The sequence below is a fragment of the Pelodiscus sinensis genome, chromosome 6 (assembly GCF_049634645.1).
Source record: "Pelodiscus sinensis isolate JC-2024 chromosome 6, ASM4963464v1, whole genome shotgun sequence".
Classification (NCBI taxonomy): Eukaryota; Metazoa; Chordata; order Testudines; family Trionychidae; genus Pelodiscus; species Pelodiscus sinensis.
The window spans coordinates 84,661,660-84,684,002 of NC_134716.1; the positions used below are offsets into that span (position 1 = coordinate 84,661,660).

General features: G+C 42.3%; 2 protein-coding genes across 8 annotated transcripts in view; both read left to right on the plus strand.

Annotated features, from left to right (window-relative positions):
- POLK (DNA polymerase kappa) overlaps positions 1 to 5,778 on the plus strand; it is a 73,028-nt gene extending 67,250 nt beyond the window's left edge. For both annotated transcript variants that reach the window (XM_006124268.4, XM_075932290.1), the window contains 3 exons: positions 2,504 to 3,436; positions 4,323 to 4,374; positions 4,535 to 5,778. In XM_006124268.4, the coding sequence (XP_006124330.1) occupies positions 2,504 to 3,436; positions 4,323 to 4,374; positions 4,535 to 4,619 (1,070 nt within the window). In that variant the 3' untranslated portion in view covers positions 4,620 to 5,778. The remainder of the gene's footprint in view (positions 1 to 2,503; positions 3,437 to 4,322; positions 4,375 to 4,534) is intronic.
- A 150-nt stretch (positions 5,779 to 5,928) lies between these two features.
- ANKDD1B (ankyrin repeat and death domain containing 1B) overlaps positions 5,929 to 22,343 on the plus strand; it is a 40,143-nt gene continuing 23,728 nt past the window's right edge. For 3 of the 6 annotated variants that reach the window (XM_014574158.3, XM_014574156.3, XM_006124254.4), the window contains exons 1-3: positions 5,929 to 11,407; positions 16,624 to 16,727; positions 19,887 to 19,985. In XM_014574158.3, the coding sequence (XP_014429644.2) occupies positions 11,317 to 11,407; positions 16,624 to 16,727; positions 19,887 to 19,985 (294 nt within the window). In that variant the 5' untranslated portion in view covers positions 5,929 to 11,316. Of the gene's footprint in view, positions 11,408 to 11,491; positions 11,773 to 16,623; positions 16,728 to 19,886; positions 19,986 to 22,343 lie in introns of those variants that run through there. The other 3 variants (XM_014574157.3, XM_014574155.3, XM_075932293.1) reach the window with 3 other exon arrangements.

Consider the following 22,343-nt stretch of genomic DNA (forward strand, 5'->3'; position numbering starts at 1 on the left):
CCCCCCATATAATCTTCAGAGCTGTTGAGGGCAAAGCCCCTGGTGCAAGTTAGAGCAGTTTCAAAGTTACTTTAACTTGCACTAGTGGATAGTGGGTCCCAGGGATACTGAAAGGATACTGGGCTGTATGGACCGTTGGTCTGACCTAGTATGGCCATTCTTATGTTCTTATGCTCCACTGTGGAGATTGTTTTCTACCAACTCTCCCTGTCCTGGAACACCCTTCTGCTAATATTGAGGTGGCATTCTGTGACATGGAAATCCGCAGCTTTGCCTCCTTTCAAGTAGCTATAAATCCCCTTTGCACTGTAGGAGGAAAAAGTTGAGTATGTGGCTCTATCATTTTTGACAGAAGAATGGCCTAAATGATAATATTATAACTTGGTAGTATCAAATTTTGTCTGAAGTTAAGATTTCTTGCTGAATTAATAATATTTTTGTTCTAAGTCTAAACAGTCCACTGGGCATAATTTTAAAACATAATGTCCCAGTTTAAAGAAAAAGTTCAAAGAATAAATATTTTAATGGCAAATTTCATGCCAGACATTCCAGCTAGTAGGAAAAGGAGCAGAGAGAGCATGGTAAAATGGAGCCCAATTGGGCCTATGCCTCTCCCTAGCTAGATCCACATTTTTGAAGGTGAGACCCCACATACATTTTGGGACCACTGGGATCTATAAGGTGCCACCCCTTCTTTCTTCCCATGCCATATGGTAGATAGTAGCCATCCAGATACTCCAGCCTCTAGGAGCAGAAACAGCTGAAGCAGGGACATGTGAACATTGAGAACTTTCTACAGTTTTGTGGGGATTTATTTTCTGATTGGCGTTTTGCTCCAGTATTTCCCTTTGTCACAGTCTCTTCACCTCAGCTTCAGTCCATACCTACCCCTCTTACTCAATTCTTCCGTGCTCTCCTGAACTTCCTTTCTTTCCCATTTAGTCAATCCTCTTCCTTCCTAAATTCACTCTTCCAACCCCCTCAAAAAAAAAAGCTGTGGACCTAACATGACATCATCTGTCATATTGATCACTCTGCCTCTGTGTTAAACTTATTCCTCCATCATGTCTCTGCCTTGTTTTTAAATTGTAAGGTCATGTAGGTAAGGCCCATCTGCTGCTCTTTGTGTAGTCCCTAACATGATCGGGCCTCATTCTTGGTTCACCTTTTAGGCACTGCTTCAATAAACATGATTGTTCATTTAATTAACAATTTCAGAATGTTTAAAAGTCTGAGGGGGTAGCCATGTCAGCCTGTAACTTAAAAAAACTTTAAAAATGAGTGGTCCTGTAGCACCTTAGAGACTAACAAGAAGTGTGTGTGTGCGTGTATAGTATCACGAGCTTTCATGAGCACAACTTACTTCTTCAGATGAGTGGAGCAAAAGAGACAGAACCCCCAAATTTAAAGCAGAAACAGTCACCCACTGGCCCTGTGCTCCCTGCTTTTGAAATGTACAAGAGCCCTTCCAGGCTCTTGTACATTTCAAAAGCAGGAAGTGTGGGGCCACTGGGGACTGTTTGAATTGTACGCTGGCCATGCTCCCCGCAGTACTTCTGCCTTTGAAATATAGCAAGAGCCCTCCCAAGGCTCTTATACATTTAAAAAGCAGGAAGTGCGGGGCCAGCGGGGGTCTGTTTGAGTCCTCTGCTAGCCGTGCTCCCTGCAGCGCTTCCACCTTTGAAATGTAGCTAGCACCAGCAGGGCTCTTACTACATTTCAAAGGCAAAGGTGGTCTACATTGACTATTTGATTAGTTGATTGATTTGAATTTAACATCCTTAATTTTAACCTGCCTTGGCACTCATTAATTGAATTAAAAGTAGCCATTCTTTTACAAAGTAATTTCAGGAACCAACTGCAGAGAGAGACTAAGGAACTGACCTTCATATGCAAATTTGACATTATCTCCCAGGGACTGAACAAAGACATGAACTGGATACACCATCATATTTAACACTCAATGACATCAACAGCTAAATATGGGACACTTACAGCCCACTCTATTAGCCTCAATTAGCATGGGCACTATATTTGACAGGTTTTTTCCTCCCCCTCTCCCTTCTTTTTCTGCTTTAAATTTGGGGGTTCTATGCCTTTCGCTGCACTTACTTGAAAAAGTGGTTTTTGCCCATGAAATCTCATGCTACTATATATATTTGCTACACTCTAAGGTGCTACAGGACCACTCGTTGTTTTCTACATTTTTTTAAATTTCAGATTGTAACATTTTCTACATGACTACCTGAAGTTTATGGCATCACATGATGTGGCAACATGGTGTTTTAATGGCACTGAAATTCCACACAAAATTAACATAGCTCTTAAATCTTCAGGACTGGTAGTAACATTGCAATTGCTTTATGATCAGCTAACGAATACCTACTTGCATTGAGTGTCTTTGTATCTCAAAACTTTTTAATACCCATTAGTGTTAATTAAGTTTTAGTTTTACTGATCAGTTACAATTACATTTTTTATTTGTCTTGTTTGTCATGTTCAGGTGTACGAGTATCAGGATTTCTAAACGAAGAAGAAAAGAAATACCAACAGAGGAGCATTATCAATTTCTTAAAGCCAGGAAAACAAACAGATACTGCTCTGCTTCAGTCAGGGAAATCCAGCCATGAACATTTTACAAAAGCCTCCGAAACAACTCACAGAGAGAGTTTTTTTGATAAAAAGCGAGCTGCAAGGCAAGAAAGCAACCAAGAGCTTCTTATAAACAAACCTGCAAACAAGCAGAACTTGCATGATATAAAGTCATTGATAAATCCTGTGGAAGAAACAAATGACACCATAGGCTCAAAGAATTTGAATGAGTGTCAGAGCCTCACTTGCCCTGTTTGCTTTGAGGAGCAAAGAAGCAGTAATTTAGAGGCACTTAACAGACATATAGATAAGTGCCTCAATGGGATACTGGAAAAAGATAATGCAGAAATATCAGCGAGTGAGAATTCATGGGAGAATTCACATCATTTTTCTCCTGACAGTAAAAAGAAAATGTCTGAAATATGTCAAAAAAATAAAATGAACAAATCAGTGGATATGATCGAGTCAACAAAAGTAGCTGACAGTTTCACTAGCATTAGCACAGAAGCATTCCCTAAAGTAGTAGCTAATACTGGCAAGGAAAGAGAGCATAGTCTGCTTAGTGAAACTGCTAGTAACACATACCTAGAACAGAATTTTTCTTCCAAAATTACTTCATTGGAAAATACAGAACAGGTTGAAAAGCCTGAATATACTCAAGAAACTGAGCCTTCCCACTCCTCTGGAGCCATCGAAGACAATGTTCTGGTTTGTCCAGTCTGTAATACAGAACAAAAAACAACTGACCTTTCATTGTTCAACAGGCATGTGGATATTTGTTTAAATAAAGGCATTATCCAGGAGTTGACCGAGCAAATAGTTTGTCCCATTAAGAGTCAAGTTGGTGAGTATTTACATTTAAAATGTTAGCTTTTTAAACTACCCCATCCAATATGCAATAGGAATTTTAAGGAATGTTTTGTACATTTTAGGTTTCTGAGTTTGATGCAGCTTTTGAACTTTAACAAGACCGGTATAAAGGGGTTGGCTATTTGCATCTGAAAAATACCATATTCCTTTGTATGACATGAACCAATTTGTGTATTAGTTTGCAATTAACTGGCTTACTTTTGTACTTTGTCTTTTTTATTATAGAGACTTAACTTTGGAATTGGCTCAATCAGTTGGACAAGATTAGAGACCTAGCACTAATATTTAAGAAACTGTTAAAAGTGCTTCCTTTTAGATCCAACATGAGAAAATTTCTAAGCATATTAGTAAAGCAACAATAACAGCATTATACTGAATGTGACTCTTTACAAAGATGATTTCCTAAAATAGTGATGTAGATCTTCCTAGCTGTGCAGGCAAGCTGTGGTATAAAATAAATGCTGCATATTAGTGAAGGTTTTTCAATATTTTTTCCCAGAAAGACAGACAATGTAAAACAAACATGAATTTTAGTAGACCATATTGAAACTCAAAAGTATTACATTTTGATGATACAGAAATCTGTGATCACATTCAAATGTATTTAATTTGGTGTTGGGCTGAAAGGCTTTTTTGTTTTTACTTATTTTGAATACAACTGACAGTATGATCAGGATAACAAATATGATCAAATGTTATCTGCTTCGTAAGAGATTCAATCCAACTGCTTCAGAAAATAATAAGAAGGAAATTTTTCACTTAGAACTTTTCTCCTAAAAGTTCTGCTAGTCATGCAGCTGCCTGCTATGTTCAGTCTATGTTTAAAGAATTCATTTTGGATGTTTGTAATTGTTCTTTAGGAAGCATGGGCAGAGGACATCAGTATATGAATCCTACAACAGGAATAAAAAGGTACAATAGATCTCAAGTGTATATGTACTTGTATTTGAAAGTCAAGCTAATAGTCTAATTAATGTTGCAAAAGTTACTTCAGATGGTTTTATATTTGGTTTTGGCTTTTTGGTGGGTGTTTCTGTTTGTTTTTTTCTAATGTTTTATTTTTTTCTTTTAGGCCTGGACTAACGACACCACAGTCAACATCAAAGAAAGCCAAACAAAGCAATTCCAAACAAACAATTGAAACATTTTTAAAATGATTGTGTAACACTTTATCATATATGAAGAATTTCATAATCAGCATTTTATTATTCACATTCGTTTGGTGTAGATGAAGGATTGGACTCTGATACCTCCCACTTTAGAACCACTGTAAACCTCCATTAGAGGAAAACTTTTGAGACAAAAGAATAAGTGATCTAGCAGAGACCAGAGCTTGAAATTAATTTTTCACTCAAATAATTTTTTCTCAGTAGTTTTTGTCTAAATTGTACCTGTGGAAAAAAGAGCATGCTAAGAATGGGTTTTATTCTATCTTGACATAATGAAAACTCAGGATATGGAAATCACTAGCAATTCAGCTTATGTTATTAGTGACTGATAGTTGGTTAGTGTGAAATGAGTTTGACTGAATTTAGTTTGTAGTGGCCAGCTATTCACAGCACAAAACAATTAATTGGTACTCATCAATGTCTGTGCTGATATTCTCAAGAGGTTTAGGCCCTAAATCTAACTCTCGTTAAAGTTAGTGAAAAGTGCCACTGACTTCTATGGGAACTGGTGGGTCAGGCTTATAGGACTCAGGTCTAAACAGTGCATGGGCACTCTTGTGGTACGCTGAGTGACCTCAACACCCACTGACTACAAAAACTTTGCAGAATCAATCCCTTAAACAAGCCTAGAGTGTGAGAGAGCCCCAGAATAGTTCTGGGATATACTGACTCTGCCTCACTGGTTTTGTGGAGATATAGAGAGCTTCAGATGGCTATGCAGTTGTCAACCCAGCACTTTTCAAAAGCACTAAATTCACTTTAAGAAAAGTTAAGGATAAACTAATGCAGTGTAGTGTGACTGATGAGCAAATATGTATGACATTGAAATAATAATCCTGAATATATAAGAAAGGAAATAGCTCTCCTATTGTTCACACCTATATTCTCTTTGGAGACACACAGATGATGAAAATACTTCTTGTAGTTTGTTATATACCAGGTTTTTATGAATACATGTAAGTTTTTAATCATTAAAATATGAAGTAAAATGGCATCTCAAAAGAAAATATTTACCACAAATAATGCATGTGTGTGTTAGCTATGTGAAGACTTTTTCCTTTAAAAAAATACATCTACTCCTATTTTATGAATTTGGCCGTGTCAATTTATATTTCTCTAAAAACAGTATAATAAACTTTTATCTAGATTGCTTGATTACTTTATTTCGTGTTAATAGGGATATTAAAAAAAAAGGAAGAAAGCAAGTGCATTTTTTTCTGAGGCTATCTTATTTAGAAATAGGTTTTACATATGCAGCATGTTAAAGAAGGAAAGAGCCATAATTATTTGAACAGATGAAATAAGTTTGTTTTGGCACTGGCAATTATTTCATCATCCATACAAATGTGTCATTGCAGTTGACATAGAAGCATTTTGTAAACATTATTTCTATAGATAAAATACAATACTATTGCAAAATTAGTGAGTTTCCTTCATATCTGGAAATGTAGTGAGCTATTCTTTGGTGTACATGTAAAATTCAACTGCCATTAGAAAATAGATTATATATTTCAAGAAGCATAGCTTGATGCTTTTAATGCTTTTTATATATAGATATATAGATATATATATACATGCACACACACTATATTGCTGACTATTTAGTCTGAAATACAACATATTTTCCATTTTATTTTATATAGGTTCATATAGTGTAATAGTGCAATAAGCAATGTGAATAACATCTGTTGCTTTTGTTTTCTTGTCTTTTCTCCAGAAAGAGAAATATATGCAGGGGAGTATTTTTGTTTAAGACTTTTAATTTATGCACACACAAACAGCACAGAGTTGGCTATATATTGGCACAGCCAGGATATTTTGCTTTTATTTTTTTAAGGGAAGTCATTTGCAAGATTGTAGCCTCTTACAGATTCACATTTTAAAAAATTCAGTGTGGTAATACTGTGAAGAAAAGATGCCTATAAATTTCATTTTTCCACTTTAATAACTCTCTCACACACACACACACACACACACACACACACACACACACACTTTTCTTTGTATAACTATGTATTTAGATTAAATAATTTGTATACAGGTAGTACCAGTGTCCCCAGTAAATTGTGTGTTTGTGTGGCTGCCCAGGAGACATTCATATGCTGCCCAGCTTATTAGCAGAGCGCTCACAGCTAAATGTTTGTTTCTTCTGGTGGTGCACATTTGCACGTCTCAGTGCATATAGAAACTGCGTTGTGCTTAAGATGATCTCCCCTTATGTTTGTGCTAGACATACTAAGTATTTGCTTTCTCCAACAAATTTCTCCTAGCCAGCAATGTTTATTTTCCCTCAGAAGCAGTAGTGCAAAGTATAAACTCTTCAGCTTTGTCTACACTATGGCTTTTGTTAGAAGAGGCAACGCAAATGAAGCGCTGATTAGCATTTTGTCATGCTTCATTTGCATAATCTATTCTGAGCCGTTTTTGCACAAGGGGATTTTGCACAAAAACAAGCAGTGTGGCCGTGGACGTTTTGCACAAAACCTTTTTGTGCAAGATCCTTATGCCTCTCTGGGAAGAGTCCCATGTCCAATTCTGGCAGCCACACTTTAAAAAATATGTGGAGATACTAATGAAAGTGCAGCGGATGGCAACAAAAATGATAAAAGATTAAGAAAACATGATCTATGAGGAAAAGTTTAAAAAAAAACCTGGACTTTCTAGATGTTAATAAAAACACATTTCAGGTCAAGAACTTCAGTTACTACCACTGTTTGCTCTAATCTTTTCTATCCATGTGTAAAATAATTGTTTTCAATTACAGGCAGTCCCCGGGTTACATGGATCCGACTTACATCGGATCCCTACTTACAAACGGGGGTGAGGCAACCCTGCACTAGCTGCTTCCCCCCAGCAGACCAGGGAGATGCGAAGCTAGCACCCCTCCACCCCAGCAGACCAGGGAGACGCGAAGCGGCTTTTCGCAGCAGACACCTCAGCTTGAGAATAAAGGACTGAGGAAAGTGAGGTGTGGGAGAATAAAACTGAGCTCTGGAGAAATGTTTGGCTAGAGTTTCCCCTACAATCTGTACCAATTCCGACTTACATACAAATTCAACTTAAGGACAAACCTACAGTCCCTATCTTGTACGTAACCCGGGGACTGCCTGTATTATGTAAATTAACAGAAACAAATAACTGAGTACAAAGCCACTGTAACAGTATTGAATCAATTTAAATTATCTGCAGTAATTTTGTCATCTGCTTTTTATTTTTCAATTCTGGGGTGTTATACTAATCTTACCAAAAGAATATCTTACCATCATTTGATACTACTGTGACTAATTTTGATAGTTTCTTTTAATTGCCCAGAGTCCATTACAATAGAATCCCTTTTATCTGAGCCTCCATTATTTGGCACTCTGTATTAACAGAACAACCAACATATAGGACCAGAAGCAGGTGTTCTCTTTGGTGACCACTAGATGGCATGGCAGCCTTACACGTTCCCATTCTCCAGAAGTGATATTCCAACCACTGGTTTGTTTTTTTTCCCCCAGGCCAAAAGCTACTCTTATTGGTGGTAGCTCCAAAGGTGTAGACAGCAGGGGCAGAATATGGGCAGCAATTCTACAGTTCCACTCCTGAACTACTGCAGTCGCGTACATTGAAATTATTGCAATACTTACTAATCAACTAGAATCCTTCTGCCTTCTATTCCAAAGGAGGCTAATGTAGAAGATGTCTCTCAGGACTTTCTGCCAAGAGAGAGGGCCAGGTCAATACCTCACAGATGCCTTGGGGCTGGGAACAGATTTCCTCTTGCATGCTTGCGTTCTGTGAGTGATCTCCCAGCCATGCCCCCACGTTACATTGCTATACAGGCAGTCCCCGGGTTACATGGATCTGACTTACATCGGATCCCTACTTACAAATGGGGTGAGGCAACCCCGCACTAGCTGCTTCCCCCCAGCAGACCAGGGAGACGCGGAGCGGCTTTTCTCAGTAGACACCTCAGCTTGAGAATAAAGGACTGAGGGAAGTGAGGTGTGGGAGAATAAAACTGAGCTCTGGGGAAATGTTTTGCTAGAGTTTCCCCCTACAATATGTACCAGTTCTGACTTACATACAAATTCAACTTAAGAACAAACCTACAGTCCCTATCTTGTATGTAACCCGGGAACTGCCTGTATATATAGTACAGCAGCACCAGGTGGGAACAGACTCCTTTGTGCTACATTGTTTTTAAATACCTTTGTTGAGATTTTCCCAGCACCAAGGATCTTGTATTCTGATTAAAGACAAGACACAACAAACGGGCATAACAAATAATAGGAGACAAGGGGTGAGGAGGAAGGAGAAGAGTAACAATAACCGGAATAACAAGGTCCTGTAGTTACACAGGCTAATAGAATGTGCATAATGTGAGGGTTCTGAATCATGTACACTTTAATGTTTTCATTTCCTTATTAAAATCTAATAATCTGTGCTCCTGCAATGTTTGCTTCAATTTCCTAATCCCTATAAAAAGCAACCCAAGATTCAGTTTTATATTGTTCCGTTCCCTTTTTTAATTGCCTATAAACCACCTCCTGCCTAATATTACTGGTTTGGCTACCATTTTGTAATAGAAATGAATGCCTTCAACTCGCATAGATGAACCTTACTGCTGGAGCTATGAGCTGCAAAGTCCCATAGGGGGACAGAATGAGGGAGGCTTACAGCTTCCCCTTTGCCCTGCTTCCTGGTAAGTTCAGTAGCTGGCAACACTATCTTTTGGAAAATGCCGTTCTGAAATGGTCACTAGGCTAGTGAATTCCATGGTGAGTTCACCTCCTCTGATGTTCTGATTAATCATTTTCAGAGTTTGAGCACTGATGTCATGGCTGTAATGGAAGCATTAAGTTAGATGGCAGAGAGGTTAAGATGTGCTATATGATACTGATTAGAACCTTGGACTAGGAGCCAGTACTCCTGGATTTTATACTCAACTTCCCTGGTTCTTTATGAAGCAATGGTGCCAATTTCACAAGGTAGAAAGTAGTTATCCTTTGGATTTTACTATGGAAAAGGAATACTAAGACCTGTATGATGTGACCAGTGCTAGGTAACTATTCAAAAATCTGCAACTCAAACTATTCTGGAACACCTGACTCATAGGAATTATAAGCAACTGAAAGCAAAATCTGTGATTCAGCAGTGACATGGTAAGTCACCTGTTCTCATATTTAGATGTTTACTTTCACACTGATACATTTTTATTGTCTATGAATGTACATTGATGCTGTTGCCTTCCATAAAATTATTAAGCCTAGGTTATCGTACTTAAAGATTATGTACTTCATCATGACTATATAGGCAAGATTTAAGCCAGGTGACAGAAAACTGCAAAATAGCGCAATGCACAGTGATTAGAACCTGAAACTAGTAGCCAAGACTGCAGAATTCTATATATTCCACTCCACTTAATTTGTAAACCACTGTGAGAATAACAGATGAAAACATGCTACGTAAATTCCTGATATTTTTTTAAAGAATTAAAAAATTTAAGTGTTTGCACTTAGCTTAATAGCCAGAGACAAAAATAATTAATTTAAAAGTATCTTCAACAACACAAGGTGGGTGGATGATATTTTTGCATAGGTTAAGGTAGTTTTCCAATATCAAACAATATTAATATTGCACAATACTATATTAATGTATTTAGAAGGTCACATTGAAAGAGAATAAGGTTACTTACCTCTAGAACTAATATATAAAAAGTGGCTAATATGCTGTATATTAAAATAAGTGTGGGGAGTGGACCAAGTTTGATGGTGCTGCCACACCTTGACAACAGAAGCATACTGGTGTGGCATGTGCAAAGCCATTTACATGTGCAAATAGGTATTTGCACACAAATATATTTGTACCGTAGTAGCACAGCATTGGCTTCAGTGCAACAAAACATTTGTGGATGGCCCTGATCAGCTGATTCAAAGTGTGGAAATATAAAATTGTTTTGTGTTCCTGCACAGGGTGGATCCCAGGTGGAATGTTTACACTGCAGTTTTGTGGCCTCCTCGGCCTGAGTCAACCCACATAGGCCAGCTTTGCAGTGTAGAGTACCTTCAGGACCCTATTGTATTAGACACTGAATGTATACCATTGATTTAGTTGTATTCATGTAGCTGTACCATAAAAGTCTGTGCCCATTCCAAACAGTTTACAATCTTAATGTATGAAAAGAGACTAATGGGAGGTTTAGATAAAGTGAGACATGCTTTGTACAGTAAGCAGCAATTAGATGGACTCTTGTACCTAGCAAAATCAAGTGTGTGGCTATTCCTCGGTGCCTTATTAAAATTACTTTAAAATCTTTTCCTTTTGTCAAGCTGTCAATAAAGCTGGTGCGAGGTCAGGGGAGTGATGGGCATTGTATTTTGATGGCATGGTTTTGGGTACATTGCTGTGTGCCCCCCCCCCCCCCAGCCTGGCTGGGCGGGGAAGGGAAGGCAGAGGGGCCTATTTCTTCTGCCTGCCTCGGTTACTGCCCACAATAACAGCTTACAACCCCAACGAACCGGTTTTTCGCTGTACTTAAATCAAAGGCAAACGCTTCTCCTGCGCACACAGGGCGCTGCCGCCGGCGGGCACCTCCCTCCTCGCAGCCTGGGGAGTAGATCTGGCTGCCAGCTCGCCCCACAGCCCTGCCTGAAGGTGGCTGCGTCTCCGGGGGGTAAAGGAGAGGAGCTGGGGCCTCGCTATGAAGGCGCTGAGCGATTTGGTGGGCGCACTGATTCCCAGGCAGGACGGGACGCAGGCGGCGGAGGCACTTGCAGCCGACGAGGAGACGCGTGAGTGAGGCAGGACTGCGGCTCGGCGCTGCACAAACCCAGCTGCCGGGGGGAGCGGGGAGCGCGGGCTGACCACGGAAGGGCAACGTGGTGCCGCTGCGGGCCGGGAGAGGCAGGACTTTGACATGGGCGTAGGGGTGTTTTCGTGAGTCGGGACTGAGAGAAACCGGAGCCACCTGACCGCAGGCTAGCGGGGCGGTGTCTGCTCTGCTCTAGACGGGGCCTCAAGCTGCACAGGGTGACCCAGACTTCCCCCGGGGCAGGCGTGTTTGGACCTGAACTTCTGGGTTGGTCCACTACGGAAATTGGAGGGAAGCTATAAAGTTACTTTGGATACAAGGACACACACGCATACAGCTTTGAAGGTTTTATTATTCATTTCTGTTACGTCTAATTAGGGGGCCTTGAGTCTCTGACACAGACAGCCCTTGCCTAGAGAGTTTGTCTTCTAACCTAGAAGAGGAGCAGACAAAGGGTGGGGGAACAAGATCCCACGTGGAAGAAAAGAGGTCAGGTGGTTTGGTCTGGGTTTTTGTTTTGGATCATACCAATGGTGGCTGTGAAGGACGTGATCAGTATATAAAACGTTATGTAGGTCTCAAAAATAATGCACATCAAGTATCTGTTGGAACCTCTCAATCTTTACAAGTCTGGTAAGATGAGAAACAGAGGCATTGGTTTTGGCCCCTTTTGCAGGTTCAGGGTCTTAGACTGTAAACACTTGTGCACACACTTAATTGGAAACACATTTTCCACTGATTTCAATGGGACTACTCACATGTGAAGGTAAGCACATACATCCATTTAGCAGAATCAGGGCCCAAAACAACTCTGACAGGACACTGGGGCTATGTCTACATTGGCAAGATTTTGCGCAAATATTTTTAACTCAAAAAGTTTTTGCATTAAAGTATTTGAGCATGACAGCGTCTGTCTACACTGGCATGTGCTTTTGTGCAAGATATGTGCTTTTGCGCAAAAGCATCCGTGCCAGCATAGACGCTCTCTTACGCAAGAAAGCTCTGATGGCCATTTTAGCCATCGGGCTTTCTTGCTCAAGAAATGCATGTTGCCTGTCTACACTGGCCTCTTATGCATAGTTCTTGCGCAAGAAGCACTGATTTCTTACATTACAACGTTAGTGTTCTTGCTCAAGAACTCGCAGCCAGTGTAGACAGGCAGCAAGTTTTTGCACAAAAGCAGCCGCTTTTGCGCAAAATATTTTCAATGTAGACACAGCCTGGGTGAAGGTCTGGCCCCATTTCAGTCAGTAGTAAAACTTTTGGGCTACGTCTACACTGGCCCCTTTTCCGAAAGGGGCATGCTAATTTTCAACTTCAGAATAGGGAAATCCACGGGGGATTTAAATATCCCCCGCGGGATTTAAATAAAGATGTCCACCGCTTTTTTCTGGCTTGGGGAAAAGCCGGAAAAAAGCGTCTAGACTGGCCCGATCCTCCGGAATAAAGCCCTATTCCGGAGGAGCTCTTATTCCTACTTTGAAGGAATAAGAGATCCGGAGGAGCTCTTATTCCTACTTTGAAGTAGGAATAAGAGATCCTCCGGAATAGGGCTTTATTCCGGAGGATCAGGCCAGTTTAGACGCTTTTTTCCGGCTTTTCCCCAAGCCGGAAAAAAGCGGCGGACATCTTTATTTAAATCCCGCGGGGGATATTTAAATCCCCCGCGGATTTCCCTATTCTGAAGTTGAAAATTAGCATGCCCCTTTCGGAAAAGGGACCAGTGTAGACGTAGCCTTGCTGACTAGTGGTGTAGTATCCTACTTGCATGCAGCTCATACAGAGAGCATTTTTGAGGCTAGTGGGAATGGATGCTAGAGAATAACCTATAGTTCATAAATTCAGAGCTGGAAGAAAAATTTCAAGGGGATTATTTTAATAGGTAAATGATCTTTTTTAGACAGTGGAAATTTTGTTAATTGGGGTTTTTTTCATATTTTTCATTTTCCCATCCTCCTCCCACAAAGAGGAAAAAGGGGAGAGGAAAAAATGACAAAGGAAAGAAAAAGAAAAGAAAAAAATCATCAAAAATTTGAGCAAATGAAAAATTATATCTTTTTGGAACCTCCCCCTCCCCCACTATTTAACCAGCTCAACTCTGTTCAGTCTGCAACATGTATTTCTTGCGGAGTAATGAGACTTTGTGGATAACATGGTAGGAAGCTAGAAGTAAGAAAAACATGGAAAGATTCAGGAGTGTGTTTTTTCCAGCCCCATTAGGGCTTTTGGATAGGTTGAGATCTCATGGGTTTTGGTAAATGATTTCAAGCCATACAATCTGATAGGATTTGGCATTATATTTGGAGTAGATAAAAGTCATGTGCTTGGAGCAACTCCCTGTTTGCTGATGGTTTCCAGCAGTCCATTCACTCTCCCTCCACTACTAGGTCGTTGTGGTGTGGGCTGCATTAGTTGTTGCTTTGTTGTTGTCCTGCCCCTCCCTCTGCCCTGAAATGACCTCAATCCCATGTGGCCTGGTCCCTCAAACCCTCGCCCACTTCTCTGCTCGCTCTTTTCTGCCAGGTGCAAGGTCTGGCTTCAGGGGAAAGAGGTCGAGTGGGAACAGGCCACAGTCCAGGTGCCAGGGCCCTTGCAGATTGCAGGTCCAGCGCCATTGCTGGGAAGGAATTTTTTCCCATACCATCAGATTTGGTTGGGGGGGGGGGAGGATGTTTGTGTATGTTTGCTTGCTTGCTCATCCCAGTGAAACCTAGGGGTTGGGCTTCCCTTGTCGACTGATCTGCGTCTTGATTCGCGTGCTGTGCCAACGATCAACTGAGCCGGCACAGTGCGGCGGCCATGTTTATTTTAATGAAGCCGGGGATATTTAAATCTCAGCTTCTTCGACTATGTCGGGTAGTCTAGTTTACATACCTCTGTCGACAGAGGCATCTAGTCTAGACATACCCATAAAAACCAAGGATAGTGACCACACATACATCACAAGTACAAGGTACATCAGTTTTACAGGTTTTATCAAAGTTACAATTGAAGATATGATTACCTAGGCGCATAGAAATTCTATACTGACCTATGTACAAGTTACAAATAGTGTTATATTCATCATTAATCATAGTGTTAGGATCTGATGGGTAGAGCCCTGTATGGATGCAAAGTTTGCTTCTATAGTTGCAAAATGAACTGCAGATCTCTGCATTCACATCTGCAGATGCAGATATCCGTGGATACAGTAATTCCTCATTTAACACTATAGATATGTTTCAGAAAATGATCGTGTTAAGTGAAAACGTGTTATGCAGGGTCAGTTTTCCCATTGAAAATAATGGAAAAGGTGGGGGTTGCATTTCAGGCGGTGGTGTCTGTTGGAACCGGGTCATAAGGTTGGGGGAGAAAGGGGACTGGGTTACAGCAGGGAGGGGAGGTGTTTAGCTCTGGGGAAGGAAGGGGGAGGGGTATTGGGTTGGGAGTATGCCCCTCTGACGGGTCTGCCAGGACCGGCACTGCGTCTGGCGAGGGGGGGGGGGGTCCCTGGGGAACGGTACGACGAGTAGTGAACCCTCTGCCGCTTTGCAGGGAGGCAGGGGAAGCCCTGCGCAGCCGCCGGCAACGGGTCGGCTGGGGAAATCGTGTTATTCCAGGGACAGTTATGTAATTCAAAAAATGTTCCCTAAAAAAAATCGTGCTATCATGAAAACGTATTAAGCGGGCATGTGTTAAATGAGGAATTACTGTACCCAGGTTTGCTGGGTTCTAGATATAAAATTTGTGTACACTCTGTATCTGCAAAAATGAGCTGTCTGCATCTACATCTGCGGTAGGGAAGCACAAGATTAACCAGTTAACTGGTTACCTGGTAAGCATTAGCCTTACTGGTACGCTTACCCAGTAACCTGTTAACTGGTGGAGGGGGATAGTTCTCCTCCCACTGCAGCTGGCCAGAGCAGCCCCTCATCTGCGGCATAGCCAGACCCTGGCCAGCTGGAGTAGCCCCGTATGCTGATAGAGAAGTGTATAAGGCCATGTTTACACTAACACTTCTGTTGGCAAAACTTTTGTCTCTCAGGTAGGGTGTGTGAAATAACCCCCTCCCCACCCTCCTCCGGAGAGACACAAGTTTTGCTGGCATAAGCACTTGTTGTAAAGTGCTGGTTTTATAATGTCAGCAGGAGAGTTCTCTCCTGGCATAACATGGCTATACAAGAGACCTTACAGCTGTGCACTTTAAGCTTTTAAGTGTATATATGCCCTTAAATTTCTGTTTTAGCTAGACTAATGTTTAGTGTTCACTCTTTGAAATCTCTTTTGAAATCTCTTTTCTGAGTTAAGTAAACATTAATAGCTTTTGTTACAGCTGTGTTCTGATAATACTCAATAAAAGCCAGCTTCCCCAAGTTACTTTGGTGCTAGAAGTGCTTTCTCTTTGAGTGAGGCATGAAACCAAAGCCCAACGCGCTAAAAATCTGAACTTTCCAGAAATCAGAATTCTGTTTTCTCAGGTATTCCAGCCAAATTCCTATGTAGCCAATCACCTTCTTTTTGTCTAAATTACTCCAGCAGTTTTGCTTGGATGTATGTATCTGACAGTTCTTGCCCTATATTATTATGGAGATGGGTGATGTAGTTATTGTAGGCAATGGTGTTGTAGCTGTGCCAGTCCTAGGGTATTAGACAAGGTGTATGAGGTAATATCTTTTAGTAGACCAACTTCTGCTGGTGAAAGAAGCAAGCTGGCATACCACTCAAAAGTTTCTTTCTTTTGCCAGCAGAAGTTGGTCCAATAAAAGATATTACCTCATGCACCGTGTCTCTCAAATAATTGCTGGGTTATACTCCTGAAGTGGCTATATTTAAAGAATGAGTAAAATAATTCCTGTAGTTGATACTGACGGTTATTACGTTTGTAAAGGACCTTGGGATGGGACACATTTGGGTGACAGGAACTTATACGTGCATTACTGTTGTTCTGAGCAGTGCAATTAAAGATGTAATGAAAATTCTATTTATTTTTGTCCTTAAAGGACTGGAACTAGAGAGAGATCAACCAGATGCTTAGGGGGGAAAAATGTAATTTTGTAACAACAATTCCATGATAAAAAAGCAAATAATTCACATACAGTATTGAACTGAGATGTGCATATCCCAAACAACCAATGATAAGGGGAGAAGGGTTGTCATTTTAAGTTTTTTGTATCTATTTCTTACTTATCATAAACCACCTTGTCACATTTTCTACAGTGTTACCAAATGAGAGAGAATTTCATCATGCTGCTAAAATGAATAATTTGGAAACCATGGAGAATTTACTTAGGAAGAATGTTAACATTAATGCTGTAAATACTGTGAGTATAAAATACTGTATGACAGTTTAATTGTCAGAAATGTGCTTTGTATAAGATTGAAAATCTCAAAAATACGAAGTATTTGACTGCAAGAGGAGGGTAAATGTCCCCTAGTAGAAAATTCTCTGAACAGATATTTCAGGTGTTCAGTTGAGTACCCAAATGTTGCCAGGTGAAGAGTGCCCTCCACTTGTGCTTAATGAGAGTGCATGATGCTCTGTAATTCACGGTCTAGAGATCAGTGTATAAGAGTGGGACAAGGAACTTCTGAGTTACAAACTTGGCACTCTGTGACATTGGGCAATTAGTTTAACTTCTGCTTCAGTATCCTCATATGTAAAATGGGTCTATTCAGTGGCACTGAAACATTTTTAAGAGTGGTGTGCTGAAATCCAAACCCCTTATTCTTGTTGATGCTCCTCTCCCCCATCAACCTGAGGCCGGGAGCAAACCCCGGGCACAGGGCTGACATCAGCAGCTATGCGGGTCAACAGCCGTGACCCCAGGGACTTCAGGCACTGGATCTATGCTCATGCCTCCTCCTTATCCCCCACTGTCTCCTCCAACCCCCTATCCATTGACTCCTCCCCTCCCCTCCCCCCCGTTACCTGCCTACCCACATTGCCATCCAGACTCCATGTGTCTCCCGGCTTCCCGGGGCTAAGTAAATCTGCTGCAAAAAGTAATATTTGTATGTTTGTTAATATCGCTTTTCACAGCCTCGCAGCTAGCTTTCAGACTTACCACTCGGTAGCATGCTGGGGAGAAAAAGGGGAGGAACAAAAAAGCAAAAGAAATAACCAAAGAAATACATGCAACTTGTATTTCTAGCGTGTGTAGGTCCAATAAAGAACAGACACAACTGTACATTATTTTTACTATTGAGTCTGCAAACCAAACCCTGCCTAAATACATTAGAGTGATATGGGCATGCATATGTGCATATTTATTTTTTCTCTAAAGTTAAAGTATTTTAGGAAAAATTGTCAGAGTGGCCACCAGAAAGAGTTGGTAACCATGCTCTAAGGCCACCAAAAATGTTGTTGAGAACCCTGTTCTCCGTAGGTATTGCAGCATTTCATGGAGAAGAATATTAGCCCAGGCAGAGCAGTCCCATCCATAGGATGGTTCAAGATGGCTGCCACAGGCACTGTGCTTTCAGGGGCCCCACAGTGGCCACCTCAACAGTCCTATGGATAGGACTCAAGGGATTACTTGGAGTTGGAGGTCTGGCAGGGGGCAGCAGCAGTGTCCCTTCCCCCCCCCCCCAACAAACACACACACACACAGCGCAGTGGTGGGATCCAAAGTGACCTGGCAGCTTGCTCTGCTCCGCCCTGCTGCCATTTCCTGGCCTGCTGCAATCTGCTTCTTGCAGCAGCAAGAAGCAGAACACCTCAGCCCCAGGGTGCTCTGCTTCCTGTCACCATGGAGAGGACATAGGGCAACAGAGAGGGGCAGAACAGGCTGCTGGAATGCTCTGTCTCTCACCACCGCGGTAAGATGGAGGGAGGGCAGTCCCTGCTGCTGCCCTGTGCCAGCCCTCTAGTAATCCCCCGACTTGTGTTAAATGAGAAAGGAGGCATGTGGGCGGGAAGGGGCACAGCCCAGGGACTTGAGAAAAGGGGGGGCATGTCCTGGGCCTTGTAACTGAGAGGTGCCCCCTGCCTTCCATTCTCTTATGGATGGGCCTGAGCCCAAGGCAAGCCTCAGTAACAGGGAGTGGGCCTCTGTCCCTTTTGGCGCCTGATCCACAGCATTTCTGTCCCTTTGGGAAGCCCAGATGGTCACCAGTCTGCAACAAATTTTGAGGTGTAATCTGTCTGATTTAGTTTGAACTAATACTTAATCATCACAAGTTCTGAAAAAAATGTGCCTCCTTTTACACATGCTCAGCTTTGAACTGGGGAAATATGGGTAGCCTACAGCTGGATTCCTGAGTCGTCCTTCAGAAAAGAGAAAAAAGGATCCTTTTAAAATTACATTCTTTTGAATGAGAATATTGTGCGTTTCCATAAATGCATAGTGCTATTCATGGTACTCAGAGCATGACATTTTTCACAGCTCTGAGCAATGTAACTAAGCAGTTCTCATTTCAAAGTGTGGACCACACCTATTTCATAAGGGTAGACTCCTTGAACTCAGATTATTCATGTATGCAAAGTTACTCATATAGGGTTGGAGGATGGAAACCTTTGTTTGCATAGGTTGAATTGAAAAGGTGACTAATATTGAGTAAGAGAATTTGAGTCATGCATTACAGAGATAAAATCAAAAACAAATATGCAGAAATCAGGATATCACCAAGAAACAAGTCTAATTACATAAGTCTTAGGTCTGGTCTACAGCTGCGGCATAGCACTTATAGTATAGAAATAGCCTAAACCTTTGCTTTTAAAATTAAACCGTAAAATGGAAATTGTGAAAATGAATGTTTTCAGCATAGCACAGGGGTGGGCAATAATTTTTTGCTAGCAGTCACTTGGGAAATTTTTGGAGTGGCCCCGGGCTGCACAGGAAGGGGTGGGGCATCAAGCGGAAGGGGCGGGGCCAAGATAGTTCCGGGTTTCCCACCCTCAGACAATGATTGGTCTAGGGGGGAGGGAGCACCTTCCCCCCCCACACACACACATTCCCCCGAGTGTGTGACTTCCCACACTCTCCTGCCCCCAGGCCAATTAGAGCCTGAGGAGGGGGAGCATGTGAAGCCTCCTCTGCTCTGCCCCCACCCTGCGAGCAGTGCGTCGTTCTTAAAAGTGCCACGTGTTCCTGGCAAGACGAGAGGAAGTTTCACACTCTCCCTTGCCCCGGATCCCACCTGGATCCGGCCCGCTGAGGTCCTTTTGCCCACCACTGGCATAGCATATTTCCATTCTCTAAGCAATGTGTGATTTCTTACACCCTGCTGCAATGAAGGGATTAGTTTGGCACGTAAATACCTAATAGACTCTGGTTCAACTAAATTTCATTGAAGACCATATTTGTTTTCAATACAAGGCAACAAAAATACAGACAATGGCACATTTTGGCAATTGTAAAGTGAGACTGTGCAAATGAATATGTGCTGGTAATTTTGATCAGAGGATTCAGAAATCCTGATTATTTGTGTAGCGAAAAGAACTATTACATACCTGTCAGCCCAGGCTTGTTTTATTTCAGCTGCGGCGCACAGCTCTCCATTTTGCTGTTGCAGGAAATCATATCTCTGCTGTGGATTTCCTGCTCCATCACAAAGCTAGAGTGGATGTTGCAGATAAGGTAAGTACACCACTACTCTCAGGTAAAAAATAAAAGATCCAAAGCCTTGTCTGCTGCAGTCGCAGCTGTACAGTGCACGAGGAATTTCTGTGTAAAGGTGATTTAATGCCACCAGTGCGGCTCCCCAATCCTGGGATGGGCGTGTACGAGTTTGGATTACTGTCTAACTTAGAGCAGCTGTGAGACTGCTCTAATTTACACCCAGTGGGCTGACAGAGCAAGCAGGGATCACTGGAGACCCACTGGCCACGTCCCCTTTTCTCCAGCACACCCCACTAGTCTGGCTGCTAAGAGGGGAGAAGTATGTTGTCTCAGTGCTATCAAATCACTATGTTGTCTCAGTGCCATCAACAGACTCCTTGCACTGGGGTGGCTGGCTAGACTATGTCAGCTTTAGAGCCACTTTGGCCAGCATTATGAGGTAGAGTGGCTGTAGCACAGTGGGAGAGCCGGCTGGTATATTAATGAAGCAAACTTCTTATGGGTTGCTAAGAATGAACAGATCTCAAACAAAAAGAATTTAAAAAATGTAATTCACTTTTTACCAAATATCCTGTTTGTTTCCATTTTGAGCTTCGCTCTGCTGGGATAGAGTGAAAATAGATTAGCCATTTTCAGTTTTGTTTCTCTTTGTGTCACTGTCTTCCCTACACTAACACAGAGCTGCAAGGTTTGACTTACAAGCACTGAAGGGAAATCTGTTGATCCAAATAGCTGGATTGAGTTATATGGCCCTTAATTCATAAAAATATTTCCATGAATAATTAGGTGTTGAAATTTAAAAAAATATGTATCCAACGTGTTACACCCCTGCGTCTAGCCCCCCTTTTAGAATTTCTCATTATGGGCCCAATACAGGTTTTGGAGTTCTTAAAAACATTACATTAGAGATGTTTTTGTGAAATATCTAGAAATATTTATACACTTTTCATGCAAGACTTTGTCCTGTTTCATTTTTTTTCTAGATTAAAACTAAACTATTGCTAAAAAGGACTTGCTGTGTAAATCCTGATTATAGAGTAGCAGGGTGTGTGACCCGTTAAAAGGAGCAGGGGCTTAGCAAACCTGTGGCTCGTTGGGCCACTAAAGAGGGTAGGGCAGCACCTACTGTTCTCTACAGCAGTGGTCTCCAAACTTTTTACACCTAAGATCACTTTTTAAAATGTCTGAGCAAGCTAAGATGTACCTCCTCCCTTACCAAGACCCCACCCCTTCCTTGAGGCCCCGCCCTTTCCATTCCCCTCCTCTCCATCATTTGCTGTCCCCAGCCCTCACTCGATTGAGACAGGAGGTGCGAGCTCTTGGGTGGGAATTTGGGTACAGCAGTTGGAGAAGGGGATGCTGGCTCAGGGAGGGGGCTCCAGGCTGGAGATTGTGGGGGTCAGGTGGAGGGTTGGGTGCTGAGCAAGCCACAAGCTTGTGACTCTGAGGGTGCAGGAATTTGGGTTGGGCTGTATGAGGGGCTCAGGGCAGGGAGGCTGGGAGAATGATGGGCTAGGACACAGATTTGCAAAGTGTGGATGGTGCAGGAGTGTTGTGGCAGAAGACTAGGGAGATGAGGGTACAGGAGTTTGGGGATGTGAGAGGCTCAGGACGGGTTTCTGGTGTATGATGGGCTCAGAGTTGGGGTCTGTGGGGGGTGCAGGAGTGTTCTGATGCTGTGGCCAGATGGGGGCGTGGCCCCAATTGGGGGCTTGCTGGCTGGGCTCCATTTTAAAATAAAATATTATGTCCAACACAAAATGTTTCAACATTGTCTTTATTTATGGGAGGGACGGGGAACCTGTTTTGGGTCAGGGGTCACTGATCCACAGAAAAATCAGTCAGAGACCACACAAGTGAGATGCAAAAAAACCCTCCAAAACCCCCCAAAAGCCTCACTGTTGTGGCTCCCAACTATGACACCTTACTCCCCTGACACTCCAACCCCATATGGGGGAGGGTAGGTAGGACTGAGGTTCAAGGCTTCCAGCCAGATTAACTCCTCTGAGTTCCAGGGTTAGTGGAATTTGTGGGCCCCTCTATACTCTGAGGTAGGACCAAAAATGAGGATCCAGTATGCAGGACAGGGCTGCCAGTGAATGGGATAGGGATGGCGGTGCAGAATCTGGGTGGAAAATAGGTACAGGAGCAAGCTGGGGGTAGATGTCTGGCCAGGAAGGAGAGGCAGGATCAGGGTGCTGGTGGGTAGTGGGAAGGGTTCTGGTGGGAGTCAGGGCAGGAGCAGGGTGCTGGTGAGGGACTGGGCTAGGTGCAAGTGGGAGTCTGGCCAGGAGCCAGGTGCTGGTAGGGTCCTGGGCAGGGAGCAGGGTACTTCTGGGGATCTGGGTAGGGGGAGGGGGCAGGGACAGCTCAGCC